General features: G+C 37.1%; 1 protein-coding gene across 1 annotated transcript in view; it reads left to right on the top strand.

The window, feature by feature from the left end:
- The first annotated feature begins 5,855 nt into the window (after positions 1-5,855).
- HIF1A (hypoxia inducible factor 1 subunit alpha) overlaps positions 5,856-25,571 on the top strand; it is a 40,830-nt gene continuing 21,114 nt past the window's right edge. The window contains exons 1-4 of the mRNA XM_019750771.3: positions 5,856-6,227; positions 23,362-23,552; positions 24,022-24,167; positions 24,250-24,334. Coding sequence (XP_019606330.1) covers positions 6,193-6,227; positions 23,362-23,552; positions 24,022-24,167; positions 24,250-24,334 — 457 coding nt within the window. The 5' untranslated portion in view covers positions 5,856-6,192. The remainder of the gene's footprint in view (positions 6,228-23,361; positions 23,553-24,021; positions 24,168-24,249; positions 24,335-25,571) is intronic.

Raw genomic sequence — 25,571 nt, forward strand, 5'->3', positions numbered from 1 at the left:
TTGCTATAATTGTTTATTCATTCCAGTTTTCCTGATTGTTTTGTCTATTCTTTGTAATTCTATCTGTTGCCTTTGTACTTAATTTCTTGTCTTCCACTGTTTTCCTGCCTGCTTTGGTTTTAAAAAGAAGCATTCTGTATTCTATATGATTACATTTTCTCTCCTTTCTTAACATATCAATTATACCTTAAAAATGTTTAGTGGTTGAACTAGTGTTTGCAATATATATTTATGACCAATCCAAGACCACTTTCAAATACATTATACTGCTTCACCAGTAATGTAAATATCTTCGAAGAGCGCTTCCTCAATTTCTCCCTCCTGTCATCCCTTTTAACATTGCTGTCATTCAGTTCACTTATCCATAAATTATGACCATTGAATATACTTTTACTATTAGTTTTCTGAACAAACTGTTATGTGCTAGATCAACTAAGAAAAAGAAAATTTAAATTTGTTTTACCTTAATTTATTCTTCTACAACATTTTTATTATATAGATTTGAGTTTCTAACCTCTATTATAGCATTTCCTCTCTCTGAACATCTTTTAACATTTCTTGCAATGCAGGTCTACTGGCAACAAATTTCCTCAATTTCATTTCTCCCTCAATTTTAAGGCATAATTTTGCTAGGTACAGATTTTCAGGTTGGTGGTTTTTTGTTTTTGTTTTCCTTCCAACACTTTAAATATTTTACTCCAATCTCTTCTTGCTTGCATGGTCTCTGAAGAGAACTCCAATGTAATTCTTATCCTTCCTCCATAGGTAAGGTATTTTCACTACCACCACCTCCACTCCCCTGGCTTCCCTCAAGCTTTTATCTTTGTCTTTGACTTTCTGCAGTTTAAATATGATGTACCCAGTGTTATCAACCAAAGTCCACGTGCCCAGTGCTTCAAAAGGCCCAAACTCAAAATGTCAGAGTTTGGAGTAAAGAAAGATTTGATTGAGAAGGTGCCAACCAAGAAGATGGGAGAACTAATGGTGCCTCAAATCCATCTTGCTTGCTGGACTACATTAAAGGTTTTTAAGGGGCTAGGGAGAATTATGAGGAATTGCTGGTGGAGCAAGTTTTAACTGCAGGAACTTGGAAGTTGGCCATTTACGGTAAAGGGGCATCAACACCAGATCTTCCTGGACAATGGACCCTTGGCTTCTGAAAGGGTTCTGGTATTCAAGTTCCAGTTATGTCCTGGTCCTTTGGTTCCATGTGTGTGCGTGTGACAGGTGGCAGGGGTGGGGGTGGCAAGACTGGTTCTGGGTGTAGCTGGAGGTTGAATTTATTTCCTCTATACATGCACCGGCTGCATGATTTGTGGTCTTGGTCTGTTGTCTCTGAAAAGCAACTCAGTGTCTAGTTAAACAGAATAGGACAATTTTGAGCTGGTCCTGCTTTTACACTAGGAGTCATTTTTGGCATTTATCCTGCTTGGTATCTCTGAGCTTCCTGGATCTGTTGTTTGGTGTCTGTTATTAATTTTGGAAAACTCTCAGCCATTATTTCTTCAACTATTTCTTATGTTTCTTATGTTTCTCTCTCTCTCTCTCTCTCTCTCTCTCTCTCTCTCTCTCTCCCCCCCCCCCCGCCCCCTTTTTGGTTTTCCGACTACAGTTAGGCTACATCTTTTGTAATTGTTCCACAGTTCTTGGATATTCTGTTGCATCTTTTTTATTAATTTTTTCTTTGCATTTCAGTTTTGGAAGTTTGTATTGACACATCTTCAAGATCATTTATTCTTTCCTTAGCTGTGTCCTGTCTACTGATGAGCCCATCAAAGGCATTCTACATTTTTGTCACATTGTTTTTCATTTCTAGCATTTTCTTTTAATTCTTCCTTAGAGTTTTCATATGTCTGCTTACATTACCCATCTGTTCTTACATGTTGTTCACTTTTTGCATTAGAGTCGTTAGCATATCAATCATTGTTATTTTAAATTCCTGGTCTGGTAATTCCAAAATCTCTGCCATATTAAGTCTGGTTCTGAGGCTTGGTTTATCTTTTCAAATGGTTATATTTTGCTTCTTAGCATGTCTTGTAATTTTCTTTTCTTTCTTTTTTTTTTTTTTTTTTGTTCTTGTTGAAAGCCAGACATATTGTATTAGGGAAAAGGAACGTAAGTAAATAGGCCTTTACTATGAAGTTTTATGTTTATCTGGCTAAGAATTAATCTGTGTTATTATTTGCTGTAGCTGTGGTGTCTGAGGCTAAAATTTACTCTAGTGTCATGTTTTTGTTTCTCTTGTTGTCTTTGAATGTTCCTAGTGACTCTTTAAATGGGGTCTAAGACTTGCAGTTCTTTTTGCTATAGTCCTGTTATTACACAGGAACCCTACTGTTGTGGTGTTATGGTGAGGTGAGGGAGAAGGGAAAGCATTCTATAGTCCTATGATTAGGTTTTAGTCTTTTAGTGAGCCTGAGTATGTGCCTTCTCCCATGTTGAAGGCTAGAGAGGGCTGGAGTTGGGTGTTTCCCTTCCCCAAGGTTTGTTAGGCTCTGGTAAAATAGTTTTCCTTGAGGGCTGACTGTATGAAGAACAGAGAACTCTGGGACTATTTTAAAAAGGTTAGTTCCCCGCCACCCCCGACTCCAAAAAAAAGCAAGAAGTTTTTCACAGTGTGAATCTGTTAGGGCTCCTAAAGGTAAAACTCAGGAAAGTTGTGAGGCCCCTCTGAGGCTGAGCCCCCTTGGAGGTTTTCAGCTCTCAAGCTGGTCTACACAGAGCCTCCAACAATTCCTCAATTACAGTGTAAAGTGTTTCTACTGATATTGGCTCCAACTGTGATGCTGGCTTCAGGTGCTGACTTCTGCTCCTGGTAAACTGTGATCCTCTGATAAGCTGGTATTCTCTATAACCATTGGTTTCTCCAGTTTTCACAGCAGCAGTTCCCTGAAACCACAATTCTCTGATGAATCTAAGAAGAGTTGTTGCTTTTCAGTTTGTTCAGCTTTTTTTCTTATTGTGAAAATGGGAGCTTCCAATCTCTTTCATGTTGGACCAGAAACTGAAAATCCCTTGATATTCCTTTGTAAATTTATGCTTAAAATGTCTATCATAATTAAAATGTGCTAGTGTTAAATTTTCGGTCTATTCTTATTCTCAATAAACTCAGACAAATATATGTTTATTTTCTGTTGTCATCCTTGAAAGAAAAAAAGGAATTTTTAATGTTTATTAACTTCTAAGCACTTTCCATCCAAATGATACACTTTTTGTTATTGTTCTTGTAATAGAATAGGTTAGGGGTGGGGTGGGGGGTGGAAACTGAGGGTAATAAGCCAAGAATCACTTATTGACCACTAACTAAGTCTAATGACATAGTTTGATACATTCTAAATTATCTGAATCTGATATGTTTCACTCTTTAAAAGGCCCAATGCTCTATATTATTTAGTAGTAATCCAAATTTCAAGTTTAACTTGTCTCCTCATGAATCACTGCCCAACTTCCTACTAAATATGGGTCAAGGGTCAACCCATATTTAGTCATTTGAAAGTAATCTTTCAGTCTACCTAGAAAGTTCTGCAAAGTAATTTGGAATAAAATTTGTAATAAGTAACTACTTAGTTCTGCAAAGTAATTTGGAATAAAATTTGAACACTTACAAACATTAGAAAGTGATTGAATAAAGCCATTCATTAAGGTTTATTTTCCATTGTAACAGCCTAAGTGCATTTATTAATAGATGGTTTTAAAGAAGATGATGGGATAAAATTTTATCCCACAGAAAAGTTTGCCTTTTATTTAACATTTTGTAATTTAACAGGATTGATTAAATTAGAGAATACTATTTGGCTCCTCTGTAATTATGTGAAAACAAATTAGTTAAATATTACTGTTTTCCACGTTCATATAGGTATGTGTATATATGAAGGTGTGATAATTAAGTTCGCGAACGCATCCTAGAAAAAGTGCTACATACCTCATTGCTGAATATCACTATTGTTACCTTCGAAGTACTCCCCTTGGGAAGCTATGCACTGATGCCAGCACCTAGTCCACACTTCAAAGCAATTTTGGAACTCTTTTTCTGGAAGGGCCATCAGAGCTGTTGTCGTATTACCTTTGATGTCCTGAATGTCATCAAAATGTCTTCCTTTCAGTATTTCCTTTATCTTTGGGGAAAGAAAGAAGTCATTGGGGGCCAGATCAGGCAAGCAAGGAGCGTGTTCCAATAGTTGTTTGTTTACTGGCTAAAAACTCTCTCACAGGCAGTGCCATGTGAGCTGGTACATAGTCATGATGCAAGAGCCATGAATTATTGGTGAAAAGTTCATGTCATTTAACTTTTTCACGCAGCCTTTTCAGCACTTCCAAAATAGTAAACTTGGTTAACTGTTTGTCCAGTTGGTACAAATTCATAATGAATAATCACTCTGATATCAAAAAAGGTTAGCAATGTCATTGCAACAAGTTCGTGAACTTAATTGTCAGAACTCCTAGATCTTTTTAAAAAACAAGTAACATTAAGATCTTGAACCATTATCTTTGTGGGTCTACCGACCAGTTAAAGAAGTGCTATGTGAATTGATAGCTGTCTTATCGGAATTTAATGCTGCTATATAGACCATTGTTTTTACACAGCAATATAATTGAAATCCACTAAATGTCCACATTAATTAGCTTATAAACCAAAGCTAGATTGCAACAATATAACTAAAAAGGCAAAGGTGAGAAATAATCTAAAGTGGATATATATATGCAGTACTTCTTTACTGATTCAAAATACATTTTTTACATTTAAAGACTGACAGTCTTGAAATGTATGCTTCCAAAGCCAAAAAGTGATTAAATCTTATTCAGTAGCTTGCAAAGTTATGTTAGCAAACAGGTAATACTGGCGGCCACCATATCCAGTTAACTCGGGTTCAGAGGTCCCCTGCCCAGGTCTGGGTGGGGATCTAGAGAATACTTCCTTTTTCCAGTTCACACAGTGAACTCAATTCCGGGTGATAAGTCTCAAATTAAGGGTCGTCTTCCTTTTTTTCGAATCCACGTAAGATTTTTTTTTTTTGGGGGGGGGGCTCTTTTAAAAGCAAAAAAAGTAAAAGTCTACCTAAAGCCATTTTTCTTGCTCCCTGAAATTCAGCTTGATGCTCTTTTGTTAAAGCCACTTATACCTACTTGAATATGCTTAATATAATTTCAAACTTTAAGATTTGACTACTTCCTTTGAGAGGTTTACAGCAAGAGCGGTTTGTTTTTTATTTGCGTTTACTTAGTAATCAAACTCCATCACAGGGAAACAGTGGACAAGGCGAGTACCTTTGTGTTTTCTACGGCAAAGAGTGCGGTCGGTGACACGGTCTGTGGTTAGGTAACCTGACAAGAAAGACCCCATTGTAATACATCTGAGCAAAGGGACCGAAAGGTTTGCAGCCACGACGTGAAAAGTCTGCTTTTTTGAACTGGGACTCAGTAGAGCTGGCGGCAACCCTGCACAGCACAACCGCGGAGAAAGAGAGCGGGAGACCTGCAGCAACGAGCAGGAAATATGATGCAGGCTTGGGACCCACAAACCGAAATTTCTTCTCAGCAGCGCCTCCCAAAGCCAGCCCCTGCCTTCCCTACGAGAAGGCGCCAGGTCCCCGAACTCAGCGCTGGCCGCACCCCAGCGCCTTTCTTTTTTCCTCCGCAGCTGCACACAGACGAGCACGTGAGCGCGGCAGCGCGTCTCAGCTGTGCCTCAGCTGACCGTCTCCTGATTGGCTGAGACAGACGTGGGCCGGGGTGGGGACTGGCCGCCTGCGTCGCTCGCCATTGGCTTTCAGGGAACCCACCTCCCCCTCAGGTGAGGCGGGCTTGCGGGAGCGCGCCGCCGACACTTCTTCCCGCCCCCCCGCGCGCCCCCGCGCGCGCCTCCGCCCTTGCCCGCCCCCTGTCGCTGCCTCAGCTCCTCCGAGCACAGAGCCGACTCGTCTGAGGGGACGCGAGGATTGCCCTCGCCGCCGCTTCGGACAGTGATTCGGACCAGGCCCTGACTAGCAGCCCGAGGGGAGGCTCTTCTGAGCCGAGCCTGGAGTGCGGCGATTGCCGCCTGCTCCTCCTGCCTCTGGTCTCACGAGGGGTTTCCCGCCTCGCACCTCTGGACGTGCCTCTCCTTCTCTCCCCGCGTGTGGAGGGAGCCAGCGCTTAGGCCGGAGCGAGCCTGGGGGCCGCCGGCCGTGAAGGCATCGCGGGGACCGATTCGCCATGGAGGGCGCCGGCGGCGCGAACGACAAGAAAAAGTAAGCCCTTGTCCTCCGCGGGCCGCGTTCTCCGTGGCGCCCCTGCCCGCCCTCCGCTCCGAGCCCGCGGGCCGGCCTCGTCGTTCTGGGGGGGCCGTCTTTTTGTTTCTGCCTCTTCTCTCCTCCCCTCTTTTTCCTCCAACCTCGCGGGCCGGGCTCCCCCTCTGTCCGCGTCGCCATCTTGTCGTGGGGGGCGGGAGACGCATTGAAAGTGCTTTCAGGGGCCGGGGGCTGGGCCCTGCTCGCCCTCCCTTGCAGGCCGCCGGGGCCTCGCACCGCCTCCCTATCTGCGTCAAAAAGCCCGCTTGCCCTGTGCCCCCATTCGGGTGGACTTCCCCTAGCCAGAAAACCCCGGGAGAGAAATGAACCGTAGCTCGGTCGCCGCCGTTTGTACCCGAGCTTCCGCTCCTTCCCGCCCCCATCTCCTCTCCCGTTCCATTGAAAACTCGGCCCCGGGGCGGACCCTGCACGCGGGTCCTGGCTTCCCAATGGGCTCGGGGCCCCGGGTTCCCGACCGTGGCTCGCGTGGTCGAAAGCGATACTGCCCTGCGGTTGTCCAGCCGTGGCGGGTGTCTCTGCCTTTGTGCATTAGAGGTTTGTCGCGGTGGCCTGAAGATGCTAACTTTTTAGTTTGCACGTGCAGGTTTTGTTTTGTATTTTAATCGCCTTGAAAAACTTCCCTAGTCTGAGAGTGGAGTAACGGGAATTTAGAGAAAGAGCAACATTTTAAAGAGAGCATCAGAATTGGATACTTGTATTTATATCACCTGTCAAGGATCCCAGACATTACAAATGAACATATGCCTCATTCATTCTTGAAAGTATTTTAGTGAAAATGTAGCGCTTGGCTAAATTTAGGCAAACATTTTTAATGAGATTGGGAAAAAAGGTATGCGATCAGAGCAAATGAAATACATAACTAAAAAGTTGCAAAAATTTTTAGAACTGTCGCCTTTTCCTGAAATTGAAGTATATTAAAGGAAAATCTTCAAAGTACATCTGAAGTAAATAATCATTGTTAGAATTTAATGCAAGTTTTTAGAATACCTTGAAGTTTGAGTCTAAGTGGTATATTACAGTATTAATTGTTAGTTGAAACAGTGGGATTCAATGACCCTTCCCCCCCACACACACACTTTGGTCCACTGGTATTTTAACCTTTGAAAAAATCATTTTAAGGAATTGAAGATTTATAATAAAGAGTTGTGGTTAGTAGACTGGCTTTACTGTTAAGTCCTTCCACTCTTCTGGCAGAGATTAACTTCCCTAATCAGTGTCAGCAGAAGATAAATTTGTTTATGTTCTTGCTGTTTTGTAGATGCCTTTTTGGTCCTTATTCAATGGAATGATATATTCTCAGTTTGTGACACCAGAGAAAGCACTTACAAAATTCAAAAAGTGACTAAACAAGCCTATACTTAAATTCTAAGCGTTCCCAAGAATAAATTACAATTAATTTTGCAGAAGTGATTACAGTGCTTTTGATGAAAAGATTTGGTCTCTGTATTGTAAACCTAAGGCACATTACCTCTGTGTAGTGCCAGTTTTCTGTTATGATATGCTGAATCACACTTAATACTGTGCACTAAGTTATTCACCAATCACTTCCTTTTTATATACAATACTGTACTCATTTCTCCTTTCCAATTCATGAGTTGAGAATATCATAAGCAGTTTTAATACAAATTAATTAGCTACTATGCATCACCGACAATTCTAAACTAGTTTTTGGATTTTTTCCCTCAGTCCCATGTGTTATTTTCAAAATTTTCTCTTGAAAATTTAGCAAATTTGGATCAGATGGATTCATATTTCTTAATATGGAGGTTTTTAAACCTGAAAGTTATGTTAAACAATAAATGGTAGCTACTCAACAATTTTAGGTACTGTTTGTTAAAGGTGTCTGGTTTTTGCCCTTTTTAAACTAATTTAAAAACCTTTTGAAAAGATAACTGAAAGATGGAGGGGCAAGGATTTTATTACAATTTTTTCATTTTAAATGAGCCTCCAGAGTCCAGGTGGGGGAGACAAATTTGTCTTTCTTTAAAGAAGGTCTAGGAAACTCATAGCTGCAAGATTGGAAGAAATCAGAACAGAGGATGGGTATGGTTATAATAGATTTCACATAGAGCCTTTGATGTTGATTCCTTAGGGGTAGCGGCTGGCTTTATTTAGTAGCACATTGATACAGAATTTTAGATTTCAAAGGAATGTCAAGAGGTTCATCGTTCAGTTTCAGGTTTCAGGCCAGACTTTTAAAACCATATAGTTATTGGATCATTAAAGTAAAATCTCTGAGAATGAAGTCCTTAACTACCTTCTTTAATTTAGGTCATTTAAAGTCTAGAAGCTCTCTCATTTGTTAGTAACTTTTTTCTTGTTACAATTTTACTTTGATTTTCCACTTGTTGGAAGAAGAGCATGCCTGGTGGTTGAGCCAGACACCTCACCTCTAAGTTAGAATCCAGCCTTTTCACATTGTTAGCTTTGTGAACTTGGGCAAATTACCGAATGCTTCTGCGCCTATGTGTCCTGCTTTTGAAATGATGATAATAATAGCAGCCATATTAGTAGTTATTGTGAAGATTAAATAAGATTATGCCCAGTGCCTGATTTAGAAGTCTTGGTAACACTGTGTACTTGAAAATAGTTCTAGTTTAAACTTCCACACACTTAAAAACTTTTTGCATGTCCTTCCAAATACTTCTTTGTTTTAGTTCCTCTTCTCCCCACGTCATACATCTTTTCTGTACCTCCTAAAAATGTAAAAAGTAACATTGGATCAGAGTTTTAAAAGGGGTTCTTTCTGGTTAAAATAGTACATCCCTGGGTTATGTTGGCATCTAGCATCAATTCTTGAGCATCTTAATCTACTGTCTACTTCAGGCCTCCTTCTTCACAATTCCTTACTCCTTGGTTTCCTCCCCAAATAGGTTACTTTGAATTTACTCTGGACTTTAGAGACTAGAATCATAAACACATATACTAGTTATATAGTTCATTTCAGCAAGATACGTGCAAAGCACTGCAGCCTTAGGATTGGCATAATTTAAAACATTTTTTGTCTTGACGCCATAGTTTATACAATTTTATAAATACAGAGGGTGCCCCCCAAAAGTATACAGTTTAAGCAAGGAAAACTGTATTAAAATTGTAATACACAATGCATACCGATTAACAAAAGATAAATACAAGTCACGATTGACTTCTGCAATTATAAGAAATGCTCAAAGTGGTTACCATCAGCGTCCAGACACTTCTGATTATGGCGAACTACTGCTTGAGCAACATTGACCAAAGTGTCCACTTGTATACATTTTTTTGGCACCCCTGGTATTAATCTTTGCTAAACATGACCAGTTGATAAAGTATTCCCAGTAAAACCTATGAACCTACCTGGTGGAAGAACTGTCCTTAGCTTGTGAATTTCTCCAAAGTTAAGACCGTTGGTTTCCATTTCAAGGCAAGGCTTCAAACCTGTATTGTTAGTCTAATTTTGTGGCTCAATTTGTATGAAATCTATATTAGTGCACTCTTCCACATGTATATGTTTACTGAAGAATCATTTTTTAGACTGATAAAGTGTGGTAGTTCATTCCTGTGGTCCACTGTAAAGCATTTTGTGTAGTTTGGAGAATGTCCATCTTTCTACATGTTGACTTTCATTGTCTTTGCAGTGCTAATGGTGTTTAGGCTCAAGGTTAAGATTTTATGGTTATACTTTTTTGTTGTGTGTTAAGAATGGATGTAGGAAGCTGAGAGGATTAGTCTCTAGACTGATTTTTTTTCCCTGAAGAGCTTGTAATAATTTATTGTTCGGTGGTGAAATTAAAAGTTTATGCAAAGATGTTCAAGATTTGGGTTAGATTACTATGCTTGTTCATAGATGTGTCCTCTTAAAATTCAATTTTTAAAAATTTAGATACTTCTGAAAAAGAAGGTTAAAATCTTATCTAAGATTGTTAACATATGTCTGTTTCTTAACTAGGAGAAAATAATCTAAATTAAGTGTGTTGTGAGATTAGTTTTCTATTAAGAAGAAGATTTTAATTCATCAAAAGAACATTATCTTTTTTCTTTTTTTAATGTTGGGACTAATTATCCAGTTGATGGATTTTACATAGCTTTCTGCTACTTGTGTATGTGTTGTATGTTTTCTGCTTTGAGGGTTAGAAAAAGAATTTGAAACTAGGAGAAGCCAATCTTCTTGTTCCTCAATATTTTTGGTAAAGTATGATGAGAATTTTCAAATTAGCTATAGGTGTTGGAATTTAAAAAATAATTGTATCCCTTTCTGTCTCTTGAAGTGTGCAAAATTAACTATTTTGTATGTGTATTGAGTTTTATATTAAAATTTGTGTCTTCTGCAATAAAAATTAATAAACTCATATCTATTTGCCAGACATGACCCTTTTAGAAAAATAATACATAAAATCTAAATTTAATTGTGGTAAAAAAAACACCCATAAAATTTCCCACTTTAACCATTGTTTAGTGTATAGTTCAACAGTGTTAAGTATATTGACATTGATGTGTAACCAACCTTCAGAACTTTCTTATCTTGTAAAACTGAAACTATAACCATTGAACAACTACTCTCCATTTTCCCCTCCTCCTACTCCCTGGCACCCATCATTCTGCTTTTTGTTCCTGTGAATTTGACTACTAAATACCTCCTATAGGTAGAATCATACAGTTTTTGTGACTGGTTTTTTTCGCTTAGCACAATGTCCTCAGGGTTCACCTATATTGTGGCATGTGTGAGAATTTTCTTCCTTTTTAAGACTGAATAATAATTCAGTTATATACCACATTTTGTTTATCCATTCATCTTTCCATGGACACCTGTTGGCTAGTGTGAATAGCGCTGCTATGAACACTGGTTTGTAAATACCTCTTCAAGATCTTGATTTCAGTTATTTTAGCTATATTCCCCAGAAGTGGGATTGCTGGATTATATGGTAGATAACTCTATTTTTATTTATTTATTTTTTAAGGTTTTATTGGGGAAGGGGAACAGGACTTTATTGGGAAACAGTGTGTACTTCCAGGACTTTTTCCAAGTCAAATTGTTGTCCTTTCAATCTTAGTTGTGGAGGGTGCAGCTCAGCTCCAGGTCCGGTTGCAGTTGCTAGTTGCAGGGGGCGCAGCCCACCATCCCTTGCGGGACTCGAGGACTTGAACTGACAACCTTATGGTTGAGAGCCCACTGGCCCATGTGGGAATCGAACCAGCAGCCTTCGGAGTTAGGAGCATGTAGCTCTAACTGTCTGTGCCACCGGGCTGGCCCAATTTTTAAGTTTTTAAGGAATCGCCATACTGTTTTCCTTAGTGGCGACACCATTTTACTTGTTCCCCAACAGTGCTCAAGTGTTCCTATTTCTCTACTTCCTCCTCAACACTTTTTTTCCAGGGTTTTTTGATAGTAGTCATCCTAGTGGATGTGTTGAAGTGATTATGTTTTTAAGGGTTTGTTTGTGTGTAATTAACCAAGTTAAAGCTAACCATAGAGAACAATTGCTAGTGGAAGCTCTATCAGAAATGAAGTTAAGTACCTCTTAAATAAGGATTGTTTTCCTAGTGGCTTAGAAAGATTTGGTTTGCCAGTACATTTTCAGAAAAGTACTTATTGTTTAAAATGTTCTGTACTTATTGTCAATAAAATCCCATTTAATTAGTAACTTTGTTTTAAAAGATTTAAAACAATTGAAATGACCTATTTTTATAAGAAAACTGTCCCCAAGATGTTACCTTTTAGTTGTTCTGGTGATCTCAACGGTCGTTTAATGAGTGTCTTCATTTTAAAATTTCACTTTGTTGTAATTATTAAACATAAAAATTATTCGAAGTATGATTTTCAAAATGTATTGCTTTATAAACGGGACAAAAATCTAATGATGGAACTGCAGTTCTTCAATTGTTTTGAAAGTCACAATATGTTTAGACAACTTAAAAGTGTTTACTAGTTATTGTTGCAGTTTTTGCTTAGTAGTGACAACTCTCTCCCCTTTTCCTGCTAGCTTGTGAGGCTGTTTTTCAACTGAAAAATACTATGGTAAAATAAATGTAAGGTTTAAAGGCAGAAAGTTTAAGTCTTTAAGAATTGGGATTTACATTTGTTCTTATAGCTCTTTTCTTGTAAATTCTGATGTTAAGTAAATTTCTTTAAAGTGACCCTCCCCCATTTTTCAGTTATAAAATTGAAACATGTTTCAATGGGCAAGATCACAAATAGACTGAATTTGAAACTTGTATAAAAGAGAATACTGACACACAATGAGCTCTTAAGTATTTGAACAAACGAAGCAATGAAAGAATAATTGAATGAACAAAGAGAAAGCAGAGAAAGATTTTAAGATTTTAAAAGGTTTTTTGGAAGTCATTATTGTCCCCTTTTCTATGTCTCATTTTTCATAGGAATTTTTCTTACGCTTGGGAATCCCTTGGCTACTTTAGAACTTTCTTGAGTCTTGAATTTTAATTTTTTTGTCATTTAAAAAATATGTATAATGTTTATTAGAACCAGGCTAGTAAACATGTTTTGTTAGCAAATACAGCTGTGTAACATGTACTTGGCCTTGAAAGTAACTCAGTACCCTACTTTAAGGTAAGTTAAAAATTAGTGCCTGCCAATTTTATATATTGAGAACACTGAGTAGAAAAGTTGACTAAAGAGGCATATGTATATGGCTGCAGAAAATCAGGTAGGTAAATGTGTGGAAAGTATCTTTTCCCTTATTTAATTTTTAGCAAACATTTCTTAAGTCTACTCTAAACTTCCAAAAAGTTACCAGTTTGTACTCTAGCAGTATATGAGAAAGCCATTTTCTTGTACTTTATCATCAGTAAAGTTTGTTTTTCATTTGAAACGCTGGCAGTTTGCTAAGTGTATTAGGATTCTTTTTTATTTCAAGTGATGAAACACAACTCAAACTAGTTAAAGGGGGAAATGAGGCAGTTATTGGCTCACGCACCCTAGTTTTGGTTTAAGGGGCAATTAGATCCAGTCTCAAGTGATATCCTCAGAGTATAATCCCTGACTTTCTTTTGAATGTTGCTTGTTTTATATGCCTTTGCTCTATTTGCGTGTTGTCCCCATTCTGCCACTAACAGCCAATCTATATGGTATGAAAGATGGCCACTAACATTCCCATGCCTGCATCCATAGTTTGTGATTAAAAAAAATAAAAAGAAACTTCCTCTCTTCTAGCATCCATGCATCAGTTTCCTGGATGAATGCCAGTTTGCTCTGCTTGGACTATTCATTTTTAACTATGTCAGTGGGGTTGATTCGCTGATTAAATGAGTCAAATGTCTTATTGTAGAATATTTGATTAACTTGATGTAGATGACTAATTATCTCCTTATACAGTACTCTTGAACAGTGCTGGTACTGTAATGAATGGACTATAGGTTTTTGTTGCAAATCACCTGAATTCATAGTCTACAGTGTTTTCTACCAAGCATAGTCATTCTGCAATTGTTCTTGCTCTGCCTTTTGGGAAGCTTGGAGTCTCTTCTATTATGGGTTAGAGTTTTCATTTAATTTCCTTAAGAAAGAGGTAGTAATAACTAATAGCTAAGAGTTTAGGCTCTAGAGATTGGCTGCTTGCTTTGCCATTTACTGACTGTGATTGCACAAGTTGCCTACCTCTTTTTAGCTCTCACTTTCTTCTTCTGTAAATGATAAGAATAATTGCCTTATATGATTGTTGTGAAGATAAAAGTGATATTAACCCATGTGAAATACTCAGAACAATTCTTTTCACAAAGTAAGGACTTAATGAACTAGAAACTTATTATATTCACATTATTGTAATATTTATTACGTTGTGTTCAGAAGAGTTTCACTCCCTTGAAGTCTCAAGATATTGTTTAGAATCATTCGAGCCTTCTTTGGTACATTCTGACAAAGGCTGATGTCCAAACTGTCAGTGAACTTATAATAGAAATACAATAGTGAGTGCTGTTTTTCCTCTACATTGGTATCCCCCCCATGAATAGCTGGCCTTTGCATATTAAATAAAGAAATTTTTTTGTGCAGACATGTTCTAAAATAACCATTTCCATATTGATAATAGTAACAAGAAATATATTCTCAAGGGTATTTATGTGGCTGTTAAAGGTTGGCAAATTAAGAAATCCTACTTTTCCATGCTCTTTTGGTATCAGTAATTCAGTAAACGTATCTTAACCTGTTGGTAGAGGAGAATTGGAAATTGCCTACCTTTACAGATAACATAGCTAAAATGTGTAAGTGGGTAATATACAAACCAGTAGTCAAAGCCTTCACTGTGAATGCAGGAATGGGCATTTTCTTGGATAATGTGAACAAGTTGATTTATTTCAGTGGTCTAAAAATTTTTTTCAATCCTAAACCACTACTGTAGCACCTAACCACTCTGGCCTATAAGAGATTATTGTGCACTCATTTATTCAGCAGATATTTCTACATCCAATTTTTCAAGCAAAATTCAATTGTTGATGGCTTGGGTCACAGTTGAGTATTCAATTTTTGGTGTTAATCGATTCACCCATAACATTCCATTGTTTATTTTTTAGTATAGTGTGGTTTCAAGTTTGAGGTTCTTTCAAAGTTTTAACATTAGTATTTAAGTTTTGTTACTTTAATATAAACCATCACAGGAGCATCTTTAGTACAGGCTGGTACTCAGGGACAGTGATTCTCAGCCCGTTGATGTTTATGGTATTCAGAAAGAGATTAAAGGGTGATTTTTTTAAAAATTGTTTCGGAGACTTGAAAAAAATCCATCCCACGGTTATCACGTTTTTCATTTGATAATCTTTGAAGCCTAATCATGATCTTACGTGTTTGAGGCAAAGTTATTGGTTTTTATTAAGCACACACTTTATTATTGGCTTGTCCTTGAGTTTTACCTTTAGCTTCTTGTTTCCAGCGATTGTACCTTACGTAGTATTGCCCAACCCACTCAGTTCATTGTTCTGTTTGACAAACATAGTTGTCACAGCATGCACGTGTAGTTGCAACTAAAAATAAGCTTTTCGTATTCAAAATTTACTGGCTAACGTATTAAATCTCTGCTTTAAGACCTGCTAATGGTTCTCACACTTGTGTGGCTTAAGAATCACCTGGGTGTTTGGTTAACATAAGGATTACCAGAGATCCCCAGAAACTCCAGAGATTCTGACTTGGTCATTTTCAGATGGGACTCAGGAATCTGTAAATTTTACAAGCACCCATAGATGAAACACAAACCTTAAACAGCTGAGTGCTCATCATAATCGTCTGTGAAACTGTTTTTTTAAAGAAACATTATAACCTTGCAATTTGCATTTCCAGGGCTGGGATCTAGGCGTGTATATGGGGGTGGGGTGGGGGGGTGGGGAGGGAATTCCGTTGGTGACTGGTGTTTACCATATAGTTGTGGTGTCAACTATTGACTACTCTAGTCTAAATCCTTAGTGTGTTTTATATTTGCTGAGTTCTAAGTATGTGGTAATATAAATGTCTTAGAGGTTGGATGTATTTCCTGTATTTGTAAAGCATTTGGGCAGATTTTTAAAAAGACAAGTATTTAATAAATCGTTTTTGAGTGTTGATGAACAATCTTTTGCTTCTCTGGGCATTTTTGAAGGACACATAAAGAAGTATTTTCTTAGAGAGGTTCAAAGTGTTCTTTAGACCAGTGTCATTGAATGGGAAACTGTGGGGTTAAAGCCCAGTCAGTAATCTGTGTTTTAAGAATCCCTCCAGGTGATTGTATTTTTCTGGTTTTTATCTGTACATTTATAAATTATGTCTACATGTGTATATGCATACATACACACTTATGTATGTATATACATGCATTACATACACATAAATGGATTTATTCTCAAATTTGACTGTATAACCTACTCTTCACATAATACTGTAATGTAACATCTCCTATAAGCACAGATTAATTTTTGTAGACTTTGCTTTGTCTCCTGAAATTTTATGTTACTTGGTTTTATGGAAAGATTATTCATGTGCCAATGTTTCGTCAGTTAGGTATTGACCCTTGGTAACTACTACTGATTAAGGCAAGAAATGTAAAGATGTGTTTGTCCTAGAATGTAGCTCCATGAGGGTAGGAACTTGATTTGTTTGGTTTATTGCACAGTGCCTCATGCTGAGAACATAGGAGATGGTCATAGGAGATGATCAAGAAGTATTTGTTGAATAAATAAATGACATTCTCTAACATGAGTATACTAAAGTTTCATATTTAAACTTATCGATAATGATTAGAACTCAAGATATTTTTCTAGAGAAAATAATTACAAATAATAGATAGGTAGCTGTCCTGACAATGTAATTTATATTTAACATGAAGTGTCATATTTTTGCTGTTCTTTCCATTAAGTAGGTTTTTTTTTTTAAACTATCTGTTTGAAGTATTCTGGTTTTGCAGCAGCTATCAGATGGAAAATAGAACGACAAATCCTATTAATAATAAAATGCTTCTAACAATAAATAATAAAAATGCTTATCTAAGAGTAACCCCCCCTCGGGGGGGAGCTACTAGGATTAGAAATCAACTTAATGAAAACTTTCATGTCTTAATGATAAAAACAAAATGAGTCAGTTCTCATGTTTCCAGCTGAAGACATATTTATAAAGGTGGTAAAGGTGTTGGTTGTAAATTGGTTAACAACATTAACTATAGCTCGTATTTTTCCTGACCACATTAGTTTAGGACAAAACAGTAAAAGAGATTATATGATAGATTGCAGTGATAAGGGAAATACGTTTAAACCTTGAGCCTCTTTTCAGCAAATTGGTAATTTTACGTTCTCCACTCTATCCCTGTGCCTCTAAATCTTTCAATAACTTTTTTTTCACTTTCACTTACTTCTTTGTTACTTATATTTGAAAGTGCTTATCCAGATAATCACAGTAAATCCAAATAGTATGCCTTGTTTGTAGTACTGACATTGTTATGCTGTTTAATTATGATTGTAATCTATAGTATCACAAGAGCACTGATGTAGCACATTCAGGGATCCCAAAAAGAATGTTGAAAGGACAGTCAACCTTCAAAGGGCTGAAGTCAAGGTCAAATAGCAGATTTGGGCCAAATACTAACACCAAGTAGAATTTACATCCCTTCTAAGAACCCAGAGATTAATGAAACAGTTTCCTGCCTCCAAGAAGCTTTAAGTATCATAGAGAAGATAAAACATAGCAAAGTATTACCAGTCGTCAGATCTGGAGAAAAAGAGCAATTTGTTTGGGAAGACAAAACAGACACAAAGTTGAAGCTTGGAAGTGTCTCCCATAAATTTACCAGGTTACATATTCAGAAGGTTACACCAGGCAGCGAGAGTGGAGTGAGTGAGCCAGAAGGAATGAAATATTATCCTTTGATTAACTGCACTGTGGCTGAACATTGTGGGAAATGGTGAGGATGAAGAGATGAGCAGGGAACTAGGTGAGGGCGGGTTTCCTTTGAAAATAATTATACTTTGTCCTGTGTACATTTGATGGGGTTGTAAGCAGAACCTAATGATCAGATTCTTATTTTGAAAGGATCATTATGTTAGTAATTTGAGGGAGAAATTAAAAGAAGTGAGAGACTAGTTCAGTCTGTGGTTCCCATATCTCACTGTGTATCATATGCATCTTGGGAGTTTTGAAAAACCCAGATTTTGGGGCCGTGTTTCAGATCTACTGAATCAGAATTTACAAAGGAGGCGCCCAGAAGTTTGAAATGTTGAATGTCCACAGGTAATTATGGTGCAACTAGACTGATATTTGGGAATGTAGCTTTAGGTAACTATTTCAGTAGACTAAGTGGGAGGCTTTCTAAGCTCCATGAGAGCTGTTTTGCTTATCAGTATATTCTTAGTACCTAGCACAGTCCATGGTACTTGATTGATAGATGCTCAATATATATTTACCGAATGAATATTTCTTGAATGAAGAAGGTTATTCCGAGGTTTAGGAGGGCCACTTCCCATCTTGTGTTGTGGTTTTTTTCTAGAGTTGTTATGATCATTAAATGAGCTAATACATGACAGCACTTAGCACAGTACCTGGCACATGGTAAGTGCTCAATAAATGTTAGAAGGAAATAGTCTCTTCATTTTTTCTCTCATGGTACTTTGTGTAGTTAAGTTTCTTGGCTATGGCTTATGCCTAGCCAGATCTCCTTAAGTGAGTATGCAGCTTGCATTTACTTTGGGTGTCCAGATTTGAGCAAATAAAATGCCAACAATAGTGACTAAGATGTTCAAATAGTTTCTCATACAAATTAAACATAAAGTTTAGTGGGAGTACATGAGGGACATTGAATTACTGTCCCCTGATTCTCTCCCCTTTGTGGTTGCCAGTAGCTTTGCTTTGAAGAACTGGTGGACAGTGGGACAGAGAGCATTGCCATTGTAGGTGCTTTTCAATTAGGATTTTGGATTTACTGGCTGACTCCAGGAAAGAACCTGGCCACGAGTCTCTCCAAATAGCTTAGGGTCAAATCCTAAATTTAAAGCCAACCCCTATACCTCTGTGTCTTTGGAGATGTGAAGTAAACACATTTTGAACTTTATAATAATGGCCTGGACTTATGAATACTTACTTTGGTAATTAGAATGAGTTTCTGAGAGGCAGCATAGTCTTGTTAATAGCATGATTTATGGAGCCAGACTGCTTTAGTTTGAATATAGGCTCTACAATTTATTAACTGTGTAATCTTGGGTAAGCTGTTTAACCAGGTTCCTTATCTGTAATGTGGTTATGATAATAAAGATTGAAAAAGTTACTGGATGAGAAATGTTTAGAATACCACTGTGTATATGCTAAGTACCATGTATAGATATTTGGATTTAAAGCTGCAGGCCAAAATGCCAACTAAGGATCGTGAAAGTTTCCTTGGAATTTCTTCTGGCCTGAGACTTTAAGAAGTGCAGGGCAGTTTAAGCAGCGGGATACAATTTTTACCTGTCAGCTTGGCAAAAATGTAAAAGCTATAAAAGATCCATAATATATATTGCTGCAGAGTGCATGGGGAAATGGATACATTCATGGATTCGCCCAGACAAAAATGGGTACAGACCTTTTTGGAAAGGAAAATTTAAATGTCATATGGTTTATTTAGATCACAGAATTTTGCTTTACAATGTCTATCCTGTAGAAATACTGACACAAGAAGTGCAAACCAACAACTTGTACCTTCTTGGGCCAGAAAGAGTTAAAATCACCAATAGAGTTGAGAGATTATTATTAATTTTTTTTAAGATTTTTTTGTTGGGGAAGGGGGACAGGACTCCATTAGGGTACTTCCAGGGACCCTTTCCAAGTCAAGTTGTTTTCCTTTCAATCTTAGTTGTGGAGGGCGCAGCTCAGCTCCAGGTCCAGCTGCTGTTGTTAGTTGCAGGGGGGCGCAGCCCACCATCCCTTGCGGGAGTCGAACCAGCAACCTATGGTTGAGAGCCCGCATTCCAACTGAGCCATCTGGCCACCCGAGAGCTCTGCGGCAGCTCATTGACTTCATTCTAGTTGCAGAGGGCACAGCTCGCTGGCCCATGTGGGAATCGAACCCTCAGCCCCATTGCCCAGAGTTCACGCTCCAACCAACTGAGCCACCCGTCTTCCCCGAGAAATTTTTAAAATTTATGTTTTAACTTCATTAGAAATAAGTCTAATCACCTGTTAACATTTTGAATGATTCTGATCTAAAGTCAATTCTTAAAGTAATGTATACTTATAGTCAGGAACACTGACAGGCTTTTCTTGTGCAATTAGTAGACAACACAGATAGATGACTTAAAATTTCTGCACTCCTTTGTGTTCTTGTTAATCTAAAGAATAACAGGCATTCTCTGTAAAATGGCTATTGCTTATTCATGAACTTTGTCCACCAGACGCTTAATAAGAAAGTAGTTCAAAATTATGTTCCTAATTATATTTCTTATAAAAAATAATTTCAAGATATAATTATTAACTTCTTGTCCAGTACTGTATGTTAGGTGATAATAAAATAATAAGTGTGTGGAAACTATTTTCACAAAGATTGAGCTGTTTTGCTTGTTTACTCAAATGTTAGTTCTAGAACAGTCATGGAATTGGGTAAGCAAACTAGTCAAAAGATGGAATTTTTACTGTACTCTTAACTGATTTCCAGTGTGACTTGACTGGCAGTCTGTGAAATAGCACCTTATGCAGATAGATCAGTAGCAGAATTTTACTTGATCAGTACTTAATAAAAACAACATAAATGCAATTGATAATTTTGAGTAATATAGTGACCTTATTTTCATGCTGAAAAATCTGCCAGTTTCCTTCTGGTCTATTATGCAGTCTAAGTAGTAAGTAAACAAATAGCACAGGATTCATCTTTGTGGGACCTAGATCACATGGTCAAACAAATAATTCTTGGTCAGTACTGTAATTCAGTTAGGTATGACCTTATGAAAAGAGCCTTCCTGTGAGTAGACAAGAAGCTGGGTAACTCAGATGCTGAAACTCATAAGAACATTTGGAAGCTTTAGCTTTAAACTTAGAAATGTTTGAAGAGCTCCCATGTAATAGTCACATGTGAAGAACATCAGATAAATTTCTTTGAATTTTTATTATAGGTCTCCTAATTGCTTTATGCCTAGATTGATTAGGTAATAGAGGACATGCTGATTTTCATCACCTTCACCTAAATTAGGTCTGTCAACTCTTGAAGTATCATTGTTTTATTGAGGCTTGTTTTTCTTCCAAAATTATGGCTTGTGTTCAAATTCTTATTCTTACAGTCTTCACTAGCTTAAATATATTGTCCTTTAAGTATTTTATCTATCCAAGCTCATATTTCTAATGGATTTGTCTTATAAATTTAGTTGCCACATCTTACACAATCATTATCTTCAAAGTTCTGGACAATACAAGTATTTCTAAATGTTTGGAGATAATCCATTACTATGGTTAGTTTGATCAGATATCCTTTATCGTACAGATAATAAAAGGATTAAACTTCACCATGTGTTTTGTTTGGGTAGTCATTTTTTGGTAGCTTAGATTTGGTTGAGTAATTAAGAGAAAGAGGGATGGTAAGTCTGATGAAAGTTGCTGATAAAATTCTGACCATTTGGACTAATTGTGGCATTTGAATTAATGTTTAGGTTTATGAACATGAGATCATTGATGATAACTCTTTTTGATGGTTTTACTCGAACTGGATAGGAATCTGTTTCCCACTGCCATGGCTGCCTCTCACTTACCAACTCAAGAGGGGAAAGAAGTGAAGGAACAAGTATCCAAGATGCCAGGGTCAATGGGACCACAGTGGATTTCTCCCTCCACTCCCCAAGTATATGTATGAAGTAGATTTTGCAGAACTCTTATTATTGTACTATCTTTAAGTTCAAATTTAAAACCTACTTCAAATGATTGAGAGCAATGCTGCAGTTTTGATGCACATAAAAAAATGAAGTTGCAGACTGTTGACATTGTTGCATTTTCATGGTAGCCCTCAACTACTAATTTGTTTTTGTGTGTTTTTTTCCCAGTTGTACAGCATTGAGAAAATACTGATTTACATAGATAAGTAGTTACAAGTAGTAATAGTTTTTAATAGGTTACTTTAAATCTCAAGATACTCAAGTTAAATTGATCTAAATGCTTCAATTGAAATTTTTGTATCAAAGTTCCATTATTAACAACAGCAAATGTTGATATTCCTTATTAAAGTATAAAAGTCAGGTAAGCACACACACTTGAGTAAGTGCGAAGAACTACATTATCACTGTTGTCACAGTACAGCTGCCAGGTATTCACTTGTTATTACACAACGTAACAGGAGCATGCGCTGAGAATCCTGCCTGTTTCTTGAGAATGTTGCTTCTGTGATTGAACCTTGCAGCTTTGCGAGTCATTTGGAGGGAGGAAAGATTTGAGGTGGAGACAGCAATGTACTTCATTCATAGAATTAAGTGAAACAATGCTAGCAAAGTCCTTAGCATACTGCTAAGTGCTCAATAGATAAATGGTAACAGCTATTTCAACATGTAATAAATAATTGACTTAGCAGGATTAGGTTGAGGGTCATAGGAGAGCAGCTGGGTCATAGGAAGCAGCATTCTCCATTAAGACAAAACATTGTGGAAGAGCAAAGACTTTGGAATAAAAACACACCCGGGTTCAAATCCCATCTGCTACACAATGGCTGTTTTTAACCTACTGAATCTCCATTTCCTCATCTGTAAGACAGGGATGATATTTAACATATTTATAGGTTATTATGAGAGAACCAGGCACCTAGTACAGTGTAGTGTTTGGCACATAGGTAGTAGGTTTTAGTAAGTATTAAAGGAGAAGCGAAGGAAGGACAGAACCAGGTTCAGCCTTGTTTGCCTTCAGCTGGGTCAGGAGGAATACATGGTTCTATACAGTTAAGCAAAGGAAGACAGCTCTGCTTGGTATGACTTAGGAAAATCTTTCTGACTTTATTCTTAGAAGAGCTCCCTAAAATACGTCATTGTATTGACACCTTTATTAATCTTTGCTAACCCATTTGTTTAAATTCTTAGGTTTGTGCCACTTCTTTGTTATTCTTCCATACCCCACATTTATTTGGTACCTGTTGTGATAGTGATAGATAAGGGGCCCCTAAGAGAGTAAGCAACCTGAAAACAGTAGCTCATTATAGCTGCTAATATAAATTCCTATGGCTTACAGTCAATATAGTTCCTCCGGTAAGGTGGGGGGCAGGAAAGTACTAGTGTCAAAACAAAAGTTTGTAGCTGTTATTGTCCTACCTGCTTAAAAGTACCTGTTTCCAAGTTACTATGTACAACTTTCATTTTTCTAGACTTAATCATGATTTCTCTATGTTGAGATGACTTTTGAATGGCTATGAAAGTACAGCCTTAGATATACAGGCTACTTTTCAGATTTTGGCTAAAACAAAAACATCATCTCCAATTTGACATGTCAGGGAGAAAACACCTGCTTCAGACAGGTTTAAAGCTTCATCTTGTGTAACTGTCTTTAATAAAAATACATTCATATTGTAGTCAAATCTCTAGTTACATGGCATCTTCTAATCCTTCTGTGGTAAGCAAAATGTAAAATTAGTTTTATTCAAACAAAGTAAAACTAATTTACGAATTTTCTGTCCCGTCCCCCCCCTTTTTTGTTAAATAGGATAAGTTCTGAACGTCGAAAAGAAAAGTCTAGAGATGCAGCCAGATCTCGGCGAAGTAAAGAGTCTGAAGTTTTTTATGAGCTTGCTCATCAATTGCCACTTCCCCATCATGTGAGTTCGCATCTTGATAAAGCTTCTGTTATGAGGCTTACCATCAGCTATTTGCGTGTGAGGAAACTTCTGGATGCTGGTGAGTTGTTTTACCAGGGCAAAATAGGCCTAAAAATTAGAAACTAGAAGTACTTAGAAATTATATTTAGAGGATGGTCATATCTTAATTCTTCCTTAATAAGACAGTTTTGATTACCTGCTTTTAAAGCTTCAATCAGGAATATAGACACTGGCCTTTCCCCCCTCTTTTTCTCTTGCCTCACTTACCTACCTGTCTAGCTACCTACCTGTCTTTTAATAACATGGCCCTTCTTTCTCTTTTCAATGGTTTGCCTTGCTACATTACTTTAATTGTTAAAAGTAACTGGCAAATCTAATTTTAGTCTTCCTGTGTTAAAAGGGGAGTACTGGGGTAAAATTAAATATACAGAAAATTTTTTTTTTCGTATATATTAAATAAAGTGTATGGGAAAACTATAAAAAAATATTGTTGCCATTTAAATATAACTTTTTAACTAATTATTTTCCTGTTTGTGTGACCTTTTTAGGTGATTTGGATATTGAAGATGAAATGAAGGCACAGATGAATTGCTTTTATTTGAAGGCCCTGGATGGTTTTGTTATGGTTCTCACAGATGATGGTGACATGATTTACATTTCTGATAATGTAAACAAATACATGGGATTAACTCAGGTAAAATACCCAAATATTAAGTCTTTCTGTATGTTTTTATGATTTTATAATACAGATCTAATTTTTAAAAATCTATTTACAGTTTGAACTAACTGGACACAGTGTGTTTGACTTTACTCATCCATGTGACCATGAGGAAATGAGAGAAATGCTTACACACAGAAATGGTGAGAAGAAAAGTCTATTGTTTGATTTAATGTGATGTGGTTTTACCTAATTAGATTATGTTACTAATTTTTAAAAAATTTTCCTGTTTTACTTATCTAAGGCAAAACATCATTCCATGTTTAATAAAATGTTGGCCTTTGTTAAATCCGTGTTATTCTTTAGGAATTTCATTAAAATAGATTTAAAAAATTTTGTAAAGCTTCGTTAATTCCATACTTACATAGGTATAAGAATAGATAAAATAAAATGGAAAAATAAATAAAAATCAGGACCAAGGAAGTTACAAATTAAAATATAACTTTAAGGAAAGGGGAAATCATTAATACAAATGGCAGATAATAGGATTTTAGATAGTAGTTATTAAAGTTGAGGTGCCAGTTTGGGTTCAAGCTTTCTAAAGGCCCAAGAAAAAGGAAAGAAAGTTCACCAGGTTTTAAAGAGCAAAGTTATTGCTTATTTGTTGCCCTCTTCCGATGTTCCCAACAATTTGAGAGATAGTAATTAGATTACAAAGTACTACATTATGGATGCCCCATATTAGTAACAACAAAAAATACCTGCTAAGACTTTTAACTCTGAGAAATGAATTGATAAAAATAATCAAATGTTCCAAGATGTTGGGAAAATACCTCTTAAATTACAAAAACTTAAGTAAATAAAGTCCTTTCATATCTGTGCCCTCTTAAACAGAAAATGCTGATCATAATTTAACATTTATTTAATAACTGGAAATTAACCACAATGAAAATTTGTCACTGTGCTCTGAGTTCTTTGCAGCTCTCCAGTTTAAGTGTGTAAGTTTGTTGGCTTCTGTATTAAACAACCTCAAGTTTATAGTACTTTTGAATAGTCTTTTCATGGTTTCTTTTTCATCTCATCTCATTTATGATAATAGTTAACCTCTACTGAGAGATCACTGTGTGCCAGGACATGGATCTCTGCATTTCTGTGCCTTATCGCCTTTATTCCTCACAACCCTGTGAAGTTACTGTTATTATTTGTCTTGCTGAGGAAACTGAGGCACACAGTTGTTGAGTGGCTTGCCCAGGATTACTAGGTTAGTAAATGGCAGAGCCTGGGTAAAACTCAGGTGGACTGGCTCTAGAGTCCACACGGAACACTTTAGAATTCTTTTGATGTTCACCCACTCTCACTACATTTTACTGCCATTTTTCACCTTGTCAGTAGGAGCACTCTCCTGTTTTTTAATTTCATACTGTGAACTTCGAAAGCAAA

Source organism: Rhinolophus sinicus, chromosome 3 (genome assembly GCF_057876585.1).
Source record: "Rhinolophus sinicus isolate RSI-liver-muscle chromosome 3, RSI-T2T, whole genome shotgun sequence".
Taxonomy (NCBI): domain Eukaryota; kingdom Metazoa; phylum Chordata; class Mammalia; order Chiroptera; family Rhinolophidae; genus Rhinolophus; species Rhinolophus sinicus.